At 41.2% G+C, this 12,665-nt stretch overlaps 1 protein-coding gene across 1 annotated transcript in view; it reads right to left on the reverse strand.

Moving 5' to 3' along the window:
• VWF (von Willebrand factor) overlaps positions 1-12,665 on the reverse strand; it is a 213,489-nt gene that overhangs the window by 151,998 nt on the left and 48,826 nt on the right. The window contains exon 7 of the mRNA XM_072653709.1: positions 2,960-3,176. Within this exon, the coding sequence (XP_072509810.1) occupies positions 2,960-3,176 (217 nt within the window). The remainder of the gene's footprint in view (positions 1-2,959; positions 3,177-12,665) is intronic.

Genomic DNA, 12,665 nt, shown 5'->3' on the forward strand with positions numbered 1-12,665 from the left:
ATTCCATCCTTCCATCCAGAACTCACCTGCTCCACAAAAACTTCTTTGATTAGAAATTCTTCTAATCATTCTCTGCATTCTATTTTTCTCTCCACTCTCATTTTGTCCAGGTGAAATTCATTACACTTAATGTTTATGTCTTCCTTTGGGACTGTTCTCAAAGTATATATTCTGTAAATCTATTTCCTGTTACCCCCATTAAATTGCAAACTCCTCCCAGGTTAGGACCCTGCCTTCTTACTCAGTAAGTGTGAGTGCAATGACCAAGATGATAGGTCATAGGTCAAGGGCTGGAAGATACCAGAGAAGTGATTCAGTCTGATCCCCTTGTTTTACAGATGAGAAAACTGAGGCCCAGACAGGTTAAGTGAGAAAGACTTTTTTTAAGACAAGGTCTCACTAGTTATAAATATCAGAAACAGGAGTTGAACCCAAGACTTCTGGACTCCAGACTTAATGCTGTTTCCAATATACTATGCTACCTTGTGTTCCCTGAGGGAAAATGTGACATATAACACTATTTAGACCACCATTCCACCCCAGTCCCACCCTTCAAAATTTATATTCTTTCTCCCCACTTTCAAAGAATTCCACCCACTTCTGGACTGAGGACTAGCTGTAATGCTAATGAGAGTTAAAGATCTTCCCCACCCACTGATGTGCCTACCCATTAAGGGAAGCTTGATTAGGAGAAGCCTACACCTTTTCTTAATTTCTAATGAGGCACTGGTTCTCAAGGGTTGTGATGCCCTCTGGCTCTGACTCTGAAAATACTCTGAGGTGAGATTTTAATTTGGGGCTTACTCATTTGAAGTGTTTGTTTGGCCAGATGAGACTCTAGGCAGCCACTAAGGAGACCCTGTCTTTGAAAACCCAGATGTTGGCGCTTTTATCTCTGGTAACTACGTATGTATTGCTTACGGTCAGACAATTGGAAGCCCTGTCTGTTGATTATGATTTCTCTGTATTTTCTCTGAAGTTCAAGATGCTAACTTTTCCCCCTGAATTAAGTCAATGGTGCATGTGCTTGATTAAAGTGATTGTGGACCCCTCAAAAGTTGCTTTCCTTTCAGAAATGCAGATCTAAGAACCTGTAGAGCAGGCCCTCCTGTGTATGTCGGGATCCTTGCTGTTACACAAGCCCAGCTGCTAAAAGCCACCTTTTTCTCACCAATGGGCTATAGATTTTTTTAAAAGGACCTAAATCACAAAGAGCAAAATGCAATGTATAACTATGTCTGTTCCTGTCCTTGTTGTCTCCATTAGTTTACATACTAACTATGCTCCACTTTAGGTCTATCTACATTGTTCATGGCCATCTAAGAATATACAGCCTTAGAAGACTGGGATCTTAACTGCTTTAAGTTACTCTGCAAAATAATGATCACAGCTCCTTGTTCAAAAGGGCAGTTAATTAATTTTGCCATTTGATGGCTATGATGATTACATATTCAATGAGTATATCATAAGAACAAAAAATAGGGTCTATGAGCAAAGATTAAAGGAATCGAGACTATTCCTCCTAGAATTCAGAAGATGCCTGCCTTAATGGACCTTAAGTAGACCTTAACATGAGTCTTCAAGTCATTATGTGGACAGTTTTGACCTACTCCATCCTCCTCTCCACTAGGGACAGCCAAGGCAGAAATAGACTGGAATTACAACAAAAACATAGGTTAGATGTGAAGAACTTCAGCGAAATCCCTAAGTGAATTACTGAGGGAAGCTATGAATAAAAGAATAAGAAAAGAAGCCACCTCTAATGGAAGCTGCTGTGTACACTGGTGGGGTTGGTTTTCACCCCACAATTTCTATGAGTTCTGTGATTTGGGCTGCTGCCTTTTACAACTAGCAGGGCTATGACCATGAAGTGGGAGCTGAACATTGGCAAGGACCTTTGGGGAATTCTGGTTAGGAAATGAGGAGCTTTTGCTGACAGGTCTGAGATGTGATTTGTTGATATTGCCCGGGGACAGAGTGCCTCCTTAGGAGCCAGGTCTCTCTGGTTTTGCCTCTTTTTTTTTAATCTCCATGACTGGCACATAGAAAACACTTAATAACACGGGCTGACCAACTGATATGATACAAAGGAACAGGTTCCCAGAGAATGCCAAGAGAATACTCAGAAAGAGCTCTCTCACTAGGGTGAATGAAGAGTTACTACAGTAGGAGGGCCCTTGCCAGACAGCAAGAATGATCGCAGGAAAGAAGGTACATATCCAGGTGATCATTTACACCTAAGAATTTGGCACATCCAGGATGATTTCAGAAAAACCTGGAAGACTTACATGAACTGATACAAAGCAAAATGAGAACCAAGAGAGCATTGTACACAATTACAGCAGTACTGCATGATGATCAACTGTGAATGCCTTAGCTCTTCTCAGCAAGGCAACGATCCAAAACAATTCTAAAGGACTCATGATGAAAAATGCTATCTACCTCCAGAGAAAGAGCTGATGGAGACAGAATGCAGATTCAAACAGACTAATTTTCACTTTATTTTTTTTCTTGGGGTTTTTCTTTTTGGTCTGTGTCTTCCTTCAAAACATGACGATTATGGAGACATGTTTTGTATGATTGCACATATATAATCTGTATCAAATTGTTCACTGTCTCAGGGAGGGAAAGAGAAAGAGAATGTTTTTATGTTTTAAAATTAATGTTAAAAATTTACAAATAACTATTTTATTTATTTGCATATAATTTATATATGTATATATACTTATATATGTAATTTATTTACATGTAATTGGGAAAAATAAAAGATTATTTAGAAAAGAATTTGGCACATCTACAAATCAGAACTTGACTTATTGTTTTATCACTTAAGAAAGTGATTGAGAAGATATTAATAATGTAAATTAAACTTTAAAGAATGTCCTATGAATATAACCCCTCCCACCAAACCAGTTGTTAAATATTTACCAACATATCACATGTGTCCCACTTGACTTACAGCATTTGCTATCATGAGTCCAATCATTCAACACCAGTCCCTGCTGGGCACAATTCCGGGCATATTCCAGGAAGACTGAGCAGGCACATCCTCGTTCCTGGGTACAGTGGCATAAATCTTTTTCACACAGGGCAATAAAAGGTTCAGGATCCACCAGGGGATGGCACTGGGCAAACACTGAAGAGCTTTTCAAGGTCTGGCACCGTTCTTGTAAAACCTAGAGAAGCAAGATTATGAGATTAATAATCACAGATGCTCAGTCTCCCAAAAGTACAACTCATCCAGTAGTAGAGAAATCATTACCTAACAAACAGCCCATTACACATTTGAACAACCCTAATTATAAGTTTTTCTGTATCTCTAATACAGAAAATTTCTAATTTCTGCCTTTTTGTTCACTGCAAAACTGATAAACATGAGACAGTCTCAGTGATGAAGGGAGTTGCCAAAATGAACTCCTTCCCTCCCACCTGAAACTTTTTTTTTTCATTCAGCTGGTAGGTTTGTCCCTGGGATTATCTGGCTAGGTTAACTCCCATTGAACATAGTCAGGTAGGCAAATCTTTCCTTACAGATACCTATTGTGGCCTGGGCTTAAGGTTAAATTTCAAGGCTGCTGAGGTTTGTGAGCTACTGGAGATATCAGTCATAGGAAAACAGTAGCCCTATCAACGAATTTTATCACATTATTAACTGTTAACAGAGGTTATCACATTACTAGACAGCTAAACATACAATTAGTTATTAGCTACAAGGATATTGTCTAGAAATTGCTGAAACATATGTCTTTGTTCAACAAACATTAAGCTCCTGATGTATGCAGAACATTGTACTTTCCACTGTGAGAGATAACCACTAGATTTAAAGCAAAATCCCTACCTCAGGGAGATCATAGCATGAGAGAGGGATAAGGTACTTGAATAAATAAATCTAATATAGAATGTTACACAATAAGTGCATCTGTGAATTAAAAACAAAGCTATAGGTAAAGTTAGCTATTTTTATAGGGAGTTCTCAAGTGAATGTATATCACCCACTGTTCTTCAAGGTATAGTCTTAAACTGTTGAAGTGTTATTATGCACTTATGCATGGTTTATGCAATATTAATAATTTGCATAAGGGAGGTGGTCCATAAATACTAAGCTTAGTAGTCCCTATGGATTCTGAAGAACCAAAAGTTACACACACAAAAATAAGCCAAGGCAGCAGCCCCATCTTGGTGTTATAGAAAAAGTTCTGAATTTAGACTCAAAAGACCTGTATTCAAAGTCCACCTCTACCAATTATTAGCTGAGACCTTGGTTCCCTCATCTATAAAATGAAGGGTTGGACCAGAGACTCTCTGGTGCCTTTCAGTGATTAGTCGTGTCCCATCCCAATCTTCCTCTTCTCAGATGCTATCTTGAGCCAGAGGATAATATTTTCCAGAAATCTGTGATTTCTGCTTACTGTACTTGGAAATTCTGCCAAGTGGTCTGACATCGAGGCTCTGCACAACCTGCTGTTTGAGGGAGTCACACTTTGATCCCACCTCCACTTCCTGAGACAGGAAGTTAGGAACACTACCACCTTCTGAAGAATAGTCTTTGGAGAACTAAAATCTATTTGGAGAACAAATATTCACCCCTTAAGTCCCAAGGGAGTTAAGAAAAGCAAAAGCATCTAAACTTTGTAGAGGGAAAAGAGACGAGGGTAAATCTATCTCCAAGGGTAGAAAAGCAGGGAGACACAAAGTAATGAGGAAGACACAAAGTAGTTATTTCTCAGAAACAGAAATCTCTAACAGTCTAATTCATTCAGGTATAGCTTTTTGATAGCCAGTTGTGCTTGTCATCACTTCTGTTTAGCAAAAAGCTATTCAGATGTTCTCACTGTGGAAGGAATCCCTTGGGGAACCCCACTTTGAATCAACATCCAGGCTATTACAGGCTGAATACCCTGGACCTCTGCTTTCCTGGCACCAAACAGGTGAAACTGGATATGCAAGGTATATGTATGCATGTCCAGGTGTCCAAATGATTTTGATCACCTTCTTTTGAAAGTTGGTATCTCTCTAATTTACTTTAGTATACTAGATCAAAATTAGTGGAGATACAAGGATTTTTAATATCATCCTATATTTAACAGCATCCTAAACATATAAAAATAAGATTGATATGGATTGTGTTATACTGAAATGGAAGAAAAATGCACCCAATTTAAGACTTGCTTAGCTCATGGGTTCTAAGACCAAGGAAGACTCAAAAGGTTCTCCTTAATTGGAGGGCCATCCTGGAGGATAGAAAATCTTTGGTCTAGAAGGTTTGCCAGACACTCTACAAATCAGAGCTCTGTTTGTTTTAGATTTCCAGGGGTCCCCCACTAAAGAAGGAACTTCTGCCTAAGTTGTGAGGTACTAAACAGGGGAGGTAGAAAGGCAAGAGTTGAGACATGAGCAGATGAATATGTAGACCAGATAGTGAGAGGAAAGAAGACAGGCAGATGACAGGAGTCTACTGGAGCTAAGATCAGACTGAATGAGCAATTGAGGCAGTTGGTAAAAAGTCAAGTCCCTTCTTTCCACTGCTTTTCCCAGAGCACAAGGTTGGGAAATGTTCCACCCATACTTTAAATCTCAGTTTCTTTTTTCCAACAACTACTATCCAACTTGGTGAAAATCAGGTGGAAAAAGGGAGAAAAGTGTCGCTATAAGGCTCATTGCAGTCTTCTGTAATTTGACTGTCTGCATTTCTATGTTACTTGATATGGCTATTGAGCTAAATGGCCATTAACTGTAACTTTTCTAAGCCTATAAATTTATGGTTTGAGACTGAGAGAAAAAATCCCTTGGGAGAAGAGATTTCCCTGGTATTAATCCAAAATTGGGGTGAGTCACTTAATAAGATAGTTTGTGATTTGGGAAATTTGCTGAGATATTCTGAAGCATACCCATTAGACTATAACTGAACCCAGAGTAAGAATTAATAAGGAGCTGAGCCAGTAGTTGAGGTAGGGGTTGGTAGGGCTGTCTCTGTATCACACCCCCCCATACCACATAACTACACTTCTCTTCAGAAGATTGTGCAGAATGATTCTGTTATTCTGGATTGGGGGGGGGGGGGGGAGGGAAGAGTGCTGTATACACTGCCTGCCTAATTAAGAAATGGCTACTATAATAAGCAATGGTGCCACATTCTAGTCTGCCCCATAAAGTTGAAGATAGACTCAACAGGTATTAGGAGGCTCAATTAGTTGGTCCAGTGTTCAGTGACATTTGAGTTTGTAAGTACATATAAATACTTGGAGGGCTGCTCGCCTAGTCCCTATCCCCTATTCTATATAACCTATAATATATGCATGAGACACAAAGAACTCAGGGTTTGAAGGCAAAAGATTTCGGTTTAATGCTGCTTCTGCTACTTACTTACTACCTGGGTGACCCTGGGCAGGTCTGAACTCCAGTTTCCTTATGAAAGGAAACTCTCCAGGCAGCTCTCCCTATTTTCCATCAGTGGCTCTGCTTGGTTTTGACTCCACAGAATGTCATGCTTCCTGGTGCCCCAACTTCCTCTTTTCAGCTTCTTTTTGTATATTGTCTTCCCCACTGGATTTCAAGCTCCTTGAGGCAGGAGCTGTTTCTTTTTCTTTCTTTTTTCTTCTTTGTTTTTTTCTCTCTTTGTCTTATTTGTATCCTCACCACTTAGCCCTGTGGCTGGCACATAGAAGGTATTAAATACATACTTATTGAACTGAATTAAGAGGGTTGGATAAGATGACCCCTAAGATCAATTCCAATTATAAATTTCATGATTCTATAATTCATTGATCCTAGTAGGGAGAATAAGGTTCTTATTGAAATGTAGCTCAAGGGTTCTCCGTCCAGGAGTATCGATTGCTAAGCCCTGCAGAAATCATTACAAAAGATTACTCTGATCATGCTCAAACACAACAAGATTTCTCTGGTCCAGGAAAATGAATTTCCGACCCATTCCAGCAGAGTTTGCTTAACTTAAAGGTGAGTCAAAATAACAAGACTGTACAGTTTTCCATGTCACTACTTCATACCACAACCGGGAAGCTGTAGGAGGGCATAGTTTCTGCCCAGATCTAGACTACTCAAGACTGTTAGTCCTCTGATTAGCTAAGATTCATTTGATATACCCTTCTTCCCAGTCTCTCCAGTAGGAGTTGTTCATATTCAAAACACATTCTTAAAACAAAAAGTAAAGCTGTAGAAAAAAGAATGTTAAACATAAAGTCATGTGACCTGAGTTTGACTCCATCCTCTGTGACTTTAGACAAGTCACCTGACTTCTCTGGGTCTCAGTTTCCCCATATGTAAAATGAGGGAGTTGGACTAGATAATTTCTGAGGGACCTTCCAGCTCTAGACCTATGACCCTCTAATCCTCACCTCCTGTGTGCCAAGAGTGGAAGGGGAGGAGGACAATGAGAGATTTTTCCTTCCTGAGGTTGTTGCAAATCACTACCAACCAGTTGTGCCCCAACCAGAAAGTTAGCCCTGCCAACTTCCTAGTGATCTTACATCATTTTCTTTACAAAGAATATGATCATGGGTTGTATTATTATCAAAATTACAAATTATTAGTGATCACCCCCACTATTGCCTTTCTACAGTGAGAAAACTGAAGTCCAGAATTGGGAAAGACAGTAAAGTAATAAGATTCTGACAAATCTAGAATCAGAAGTAGCAATCTTCCCAAGACCTATCCCCCTATCTTGGCCATCAGACCCACTCCACTCCTCCCCCACCCTTCTTCTACAGTTCATTCCAATCCTAATGATTAGTAGAGCAGGAGGTACATTTTTCTGTCACTCCTCTCCAGTGGCTTCTGATTGACATGACAATTTAGCAATTCTGCCACCATTTTTAGCAGTTTATAATGAGAGTAGCATCTAAGTAAAGCTTTACTTCAGGTACAAAAATGTTAGAGAACATTGCCAGCACTCTCCTAGGGCACATAACTATCTCCCTTTTTCCTCTCCCCCTTCCTCTCTGTTGATATACCCAGCATTTTGACCTCCAGCAACTACCAGTCCTTCAACAAGGTAGAAACCTTGAGGTGTCACAAAACTAGTTTCTTCTCTTGGTGTCCACACTACAGGTCACAGTTCCTCAATATTTCCAGAAGAAGCTGGAGAGAAGCCTCTTTATGTCCAGGATTGAGCTCCCTACAGTCACACGACAGGTGAGGTCCCACCTTCTCTCTTGATTCAGGGTTACCCCATACCCAATTAAGTTCTGGAAGAATATATGAAAAGCGTTGTGCTGAAAATAGAAAATACTATTCTTTTCTAACTTTGACCCCATTGGTCCATACTCCACCAGAAGAGTGAGTTTTCCTCCTAAGAATCCCACTTTTTATTTTTATTAAGTTCAAATCTCTGAATCCTTGCTGGCATAGTACACCAGGGGGACAGAGGCTGAGAGGTATGATTATTTCCATCTTATCACAACACTTGGTCCTCAATAAAGCAACTCATCACATAAGGAAATTGTATTTTTATCATGTGACTTAGGATATAATTGGTCAGCATTTATAGTTCCTGGTTTCCCTATTCTACTCCCACCCCTAAATAGACCTAAAGAAAAATTCTATAAAGTGACTGCATAGGCATTTTTCTCCAGAAGAGGGCAAGTTTAATTTTCCAATTAATCCCTGACATCACTATTGAAAGTGACTTGGAATGATTCCAGCACCACCACTACCAATCCCTGTTACAAAGGACAAAACTGAAGTATGAAGAGGGAAAGGACTTAGTATTAGCTTAGACAAATTAATATTATTGCAAAAGGACCCCAGTTGCCCCAGGTCTAAGAGTCCCAAAGTTCTTCTCAAAATCAGGCCTTGTAAATAATGACTTATCATTAGGAGAGGTCCCTTGTGACTTGCTCCAATGCCTTCCCAGTTCATAATCTGCACTGCAGTCTAGGTAAACTAATAGAGTACAAAGACACAGCTGAAATCCTAGGTTTGGGGAATTTTTAGTCTCTAAAAATTTCATCCCATAGAAAGGCCAGAAAAAAAAAAGTCAAGCATGCCAAGATATTAACATAGCAAAGACCAACACTCAAGTTTGACAAAGGTAGCCTAAAGCTTCCTTTTCTTCTGAGGAGTGAAGCTAATTGTGTGAGTTTCTCCGAGGACCCCTGAGATAAAATGGAGGGCATTTTCAAAGATCATTTGCCAGACTAACCTGCGAGGGAGGAGTAGTTTTCTTCAGAAACAGCAATTTTTCTTCTTAGAACAATGGCCCTGATAGATATAGCCTAACCAACTAGGACCAAAAATGAGCCCTCCAACCCCAAACCAAATAGGGAATGGAAATCTGTATGTATAAAGAAGCCCCAGAGAGAGTTCACACATCATAGACACAGCCATACAGGTGTTAGAATTAAGAGAGGAATTTGTCATAATAACTTGTGTTCATATTGCATCATGTTCATATAGCATATAACTCGTGTTCATATGGCATATAGTTACAAAGCACTCCTATGGGGTGTAGAGACATCCATTCTCTCTTTGGTTTGTACAGCCCATGTAATCACATCAATTTACATAGACTGCAGTGCAGATTATGAAGTGGGAAAGCATTGGAGCAATGGGCACAAGGGACCTTTATTACAGGGACCCCCAAATGGGGTCATGAAGAGATGAACATGACTGAATGACCGAACAACAACATCATTCTAAGCACTGGGGATACAGACAGAAAGGAAGCAGTCCCTGCCTTCAAGGATTTTACAGGTTTGTTGAGGGAGGGATGTACATAGAAAGGTATATAAAACCATAGCTGAAATAAAGACAAGGTAACTGTCTTACCTAGGGGTTGGCGGGAGGGGGGATGATGGAGAGGGCACTAGCATCTTGGAGCAGGGTGTGATGGGGGTGATCAGGAAAGATAACACATAGAAGGGAATACTTGAGCTGAGTATTGAAGGAAACTAAAGGTATGGAGTTAAGGAGGGAGTATATTTCAAGCACAGAAGACCGACCAGCCCAAAAGCATAGTTTGGAGATGAGGTGTCATCACTTCATTATTCAAGGGATAACAAGAAGTCTTGTTGGACAAAATGGTAAAGTGTAGCAAGGGAAGCAATACAGATTAAGGCTGGAAAGGTACACTGCGTCCAGGGTGTGAAAAAAGATTTAAATACCAAATAGGAGAGTCCATGTTGTACCTTCAAAGCCACTGTGGGACTAACATGACCAAGCCTGTGCTTTAGGGAAATCACTTTGTCCACAAGGTAGAGGATGTGTTGGAGGGGAGAGACTTGAGGTAGGAGGAGCAATTGGGACAATATCATTGCTGTTGCTGCTTGTTTGTCATTATCAAAGAGGACCCAGGACATCAGGAGGGTGATGTCTTGACTTGCAAGTGAATTGGATTTAAGTGAGGCAGAACTGTAAAGTCATCAACCTCACTCTCTCCTGCAGGGTCATCTGAATCCAGTGACAAGACAGGTCAAGACTACTGGAGATAAGCCCAGATGTAGTGGGAGGCCTTGGCCTTTTTAAGCTAAAGTCTTTCCCAGTTTGTTGAGGCAACACTCATTCATTGATTTAAGGCTAGAGAAGAAATAAGGCAAAAGAAGGCCTAGTTTGTCAACTCAAAAAAAAAAAATCAAACTGGGAGGGTAAGACACCCAGGGTTTTGCTATTTTTGCTAAAGAAGGCTATGGTAGTAGTCTACAGAAGAGATGATTAAGGCATGAAATATGGTGATGACTGTGTAAGCTGAAAAGGGGGCATGAGTTTGAGAGATGTTGTGGAGGTAGAAATGACAAGATTTGGGAAATGATTGGATATATGGGGTGAGGAAAAATAAGGAGATAAAAATAACATCAAGATTACAAACCTGGGTAACTAAAAAGGTACTGGGATATTTAACAGAAATAGAAAAGTTCAGAAAAGAGACAGATTTAGACCAAAAGATGAGTTCTATTTTAGACATGTTGAATTTGAGATACCTATAGAATATGTAGTTTGAGATGTCCCATATGTATTTGGAGATAGAGAGACTGGGGTTGAATGTGGACATAGGAAGGACTTGCATGGAGATAATCACTGAACCCATGGAAACTGATGAAGTCACCAATAAGAGTGTTGAGAGAAAAGGGCCCAGGTAAGAGCTTTGGTTGACCCCACAACTAGGGATGCGGATGATGGAGAACAAAGGTGGTGGAGGAGGAATGATCAGATCAGACCAATAGGAAGAGGACCAAGAGAATGCCTTTTTTTCCTTTGGTCTCATTTTAGCAAGAATTTCTATATTGAAATGGTTCAGTAGTCTATCATCTTGCTCATAACCATACAAAAATATCACACAGTTACAGTTTGCTGATAATCTAAAAACCGTGACTTTGGTACTCTCTGTATCTTTTTTCAACACTGATGTCATCACTACAAAAGCAAAAGAGAATCTCAGAGGTAACTAGGGACCATTTGGCATTTGTCTGTATTTTCGTGGGTCCATTCTAGCTGGGGAATTCATTACATAGTGGCCAACCCAGGAAATGATAGTGATGAGCATCTCCTTACTTAGGTAGGTTGGTCCTCACATAAACAATCAAAGTTTTTTTAAAAATGGACTAAGCCATCAATGAACTCCTAAGGAAAAAAAAAAACAAGGACAAAATGGATTTATAAGTCTATAAAACATTCAAAGTATAATTAACTTCTATACTATATAGTTTGCAAAAAGAGAGAAGAAGGCTTTCTACAAAATTATTTGTAAGACAACCATAGATCCAGAGCCAAGATGGCGAAGTAGAAAGACGCACATACACATAGCTCCAAACCCACAAACCACAGAACGGCTAGAGGGGACCAAGCCAGGGCGAATTCTGCACCCAGAGACCATGGAATATTGGAGCGAGGGAGATTTCTGCTCCAGAGAGACCTGCAAACCTCTCGCGGGGGGTCCTTCGCGCCGTGGACTGGGCGCCGGGACAGGGATCAGAGTGCAGCCCTGCCATGGCCACGACACTGAGAGGAAAAGATCCGAGAGGGCTACGGGGACGGGATCTCCAGCGGCCACGCGGGTCCCCCCCACCCACAGAGGGACCTGCAAACCTCTCGCAAAAGGTCCGTCACGCTGCAGATGCGGAGCCCAGCCCGGACCTGCGGCGGCGGCGGCCACGGCTCCGAGAGGCACAGATCTGAGAAGGCTCCAGAGACGGGATCTTCAGCGGCGGCACAAGCCCCCCCACCAACAGGTGACTGACGGGGGTAGGTGAGAGAGTCTCTTTGGCAGGTTGAGAGGGGAGTGGGGTGCCCCCATGATTTGGGCCCCCCCAGGAGATAGAAGCTGAGAGGCGGCTGCAGACAGGGGCTCCCCAAATGGGCAGGAGCCTGGATCCATTGTGGAAGGTCTGTGCATAAACCCCCTGAGGGAACTGAGCCAGAGAGGCAGCCCTGCCCCTGACCCCAGCACCTGAACTTAATTTAACACTGAATAGCAGCCCTGCCCTCGCCAAAAACCCTAAGGCAGGAAGCAGCATTTGAATCTCAGTCCCCAAACGCTGGTTGGGAGGACCAGGAGGCGAGGTGGGTGTGAGGAGAACATTCAGAGGTCATGCCACTGGTTGGAGAGAATGCCAAGAAAAGGGAAAAGAAATAAAACTATTGATGGGTACTTTATCGGAGAAAAGACACCTCCTCCCTTCCTTTCTGATGGGGAGGAACAATGCTTGCCATCAGGC

Source organism: Notamacropus eugenii, chromosome 3 (assembly GCF_028372415.1).
Source record: "Notamacropus eugenii isolate mMacEug1 chromosome 3, mMacEug1.pri_v2, whole genome shotgun sequence".
Lineage (NCBI taxonomy): Eukaryota > Metazoa > Chordata > Mammalia > Diprotodontia > Macropodidae > Notamacropus > Notamacropus eugenii.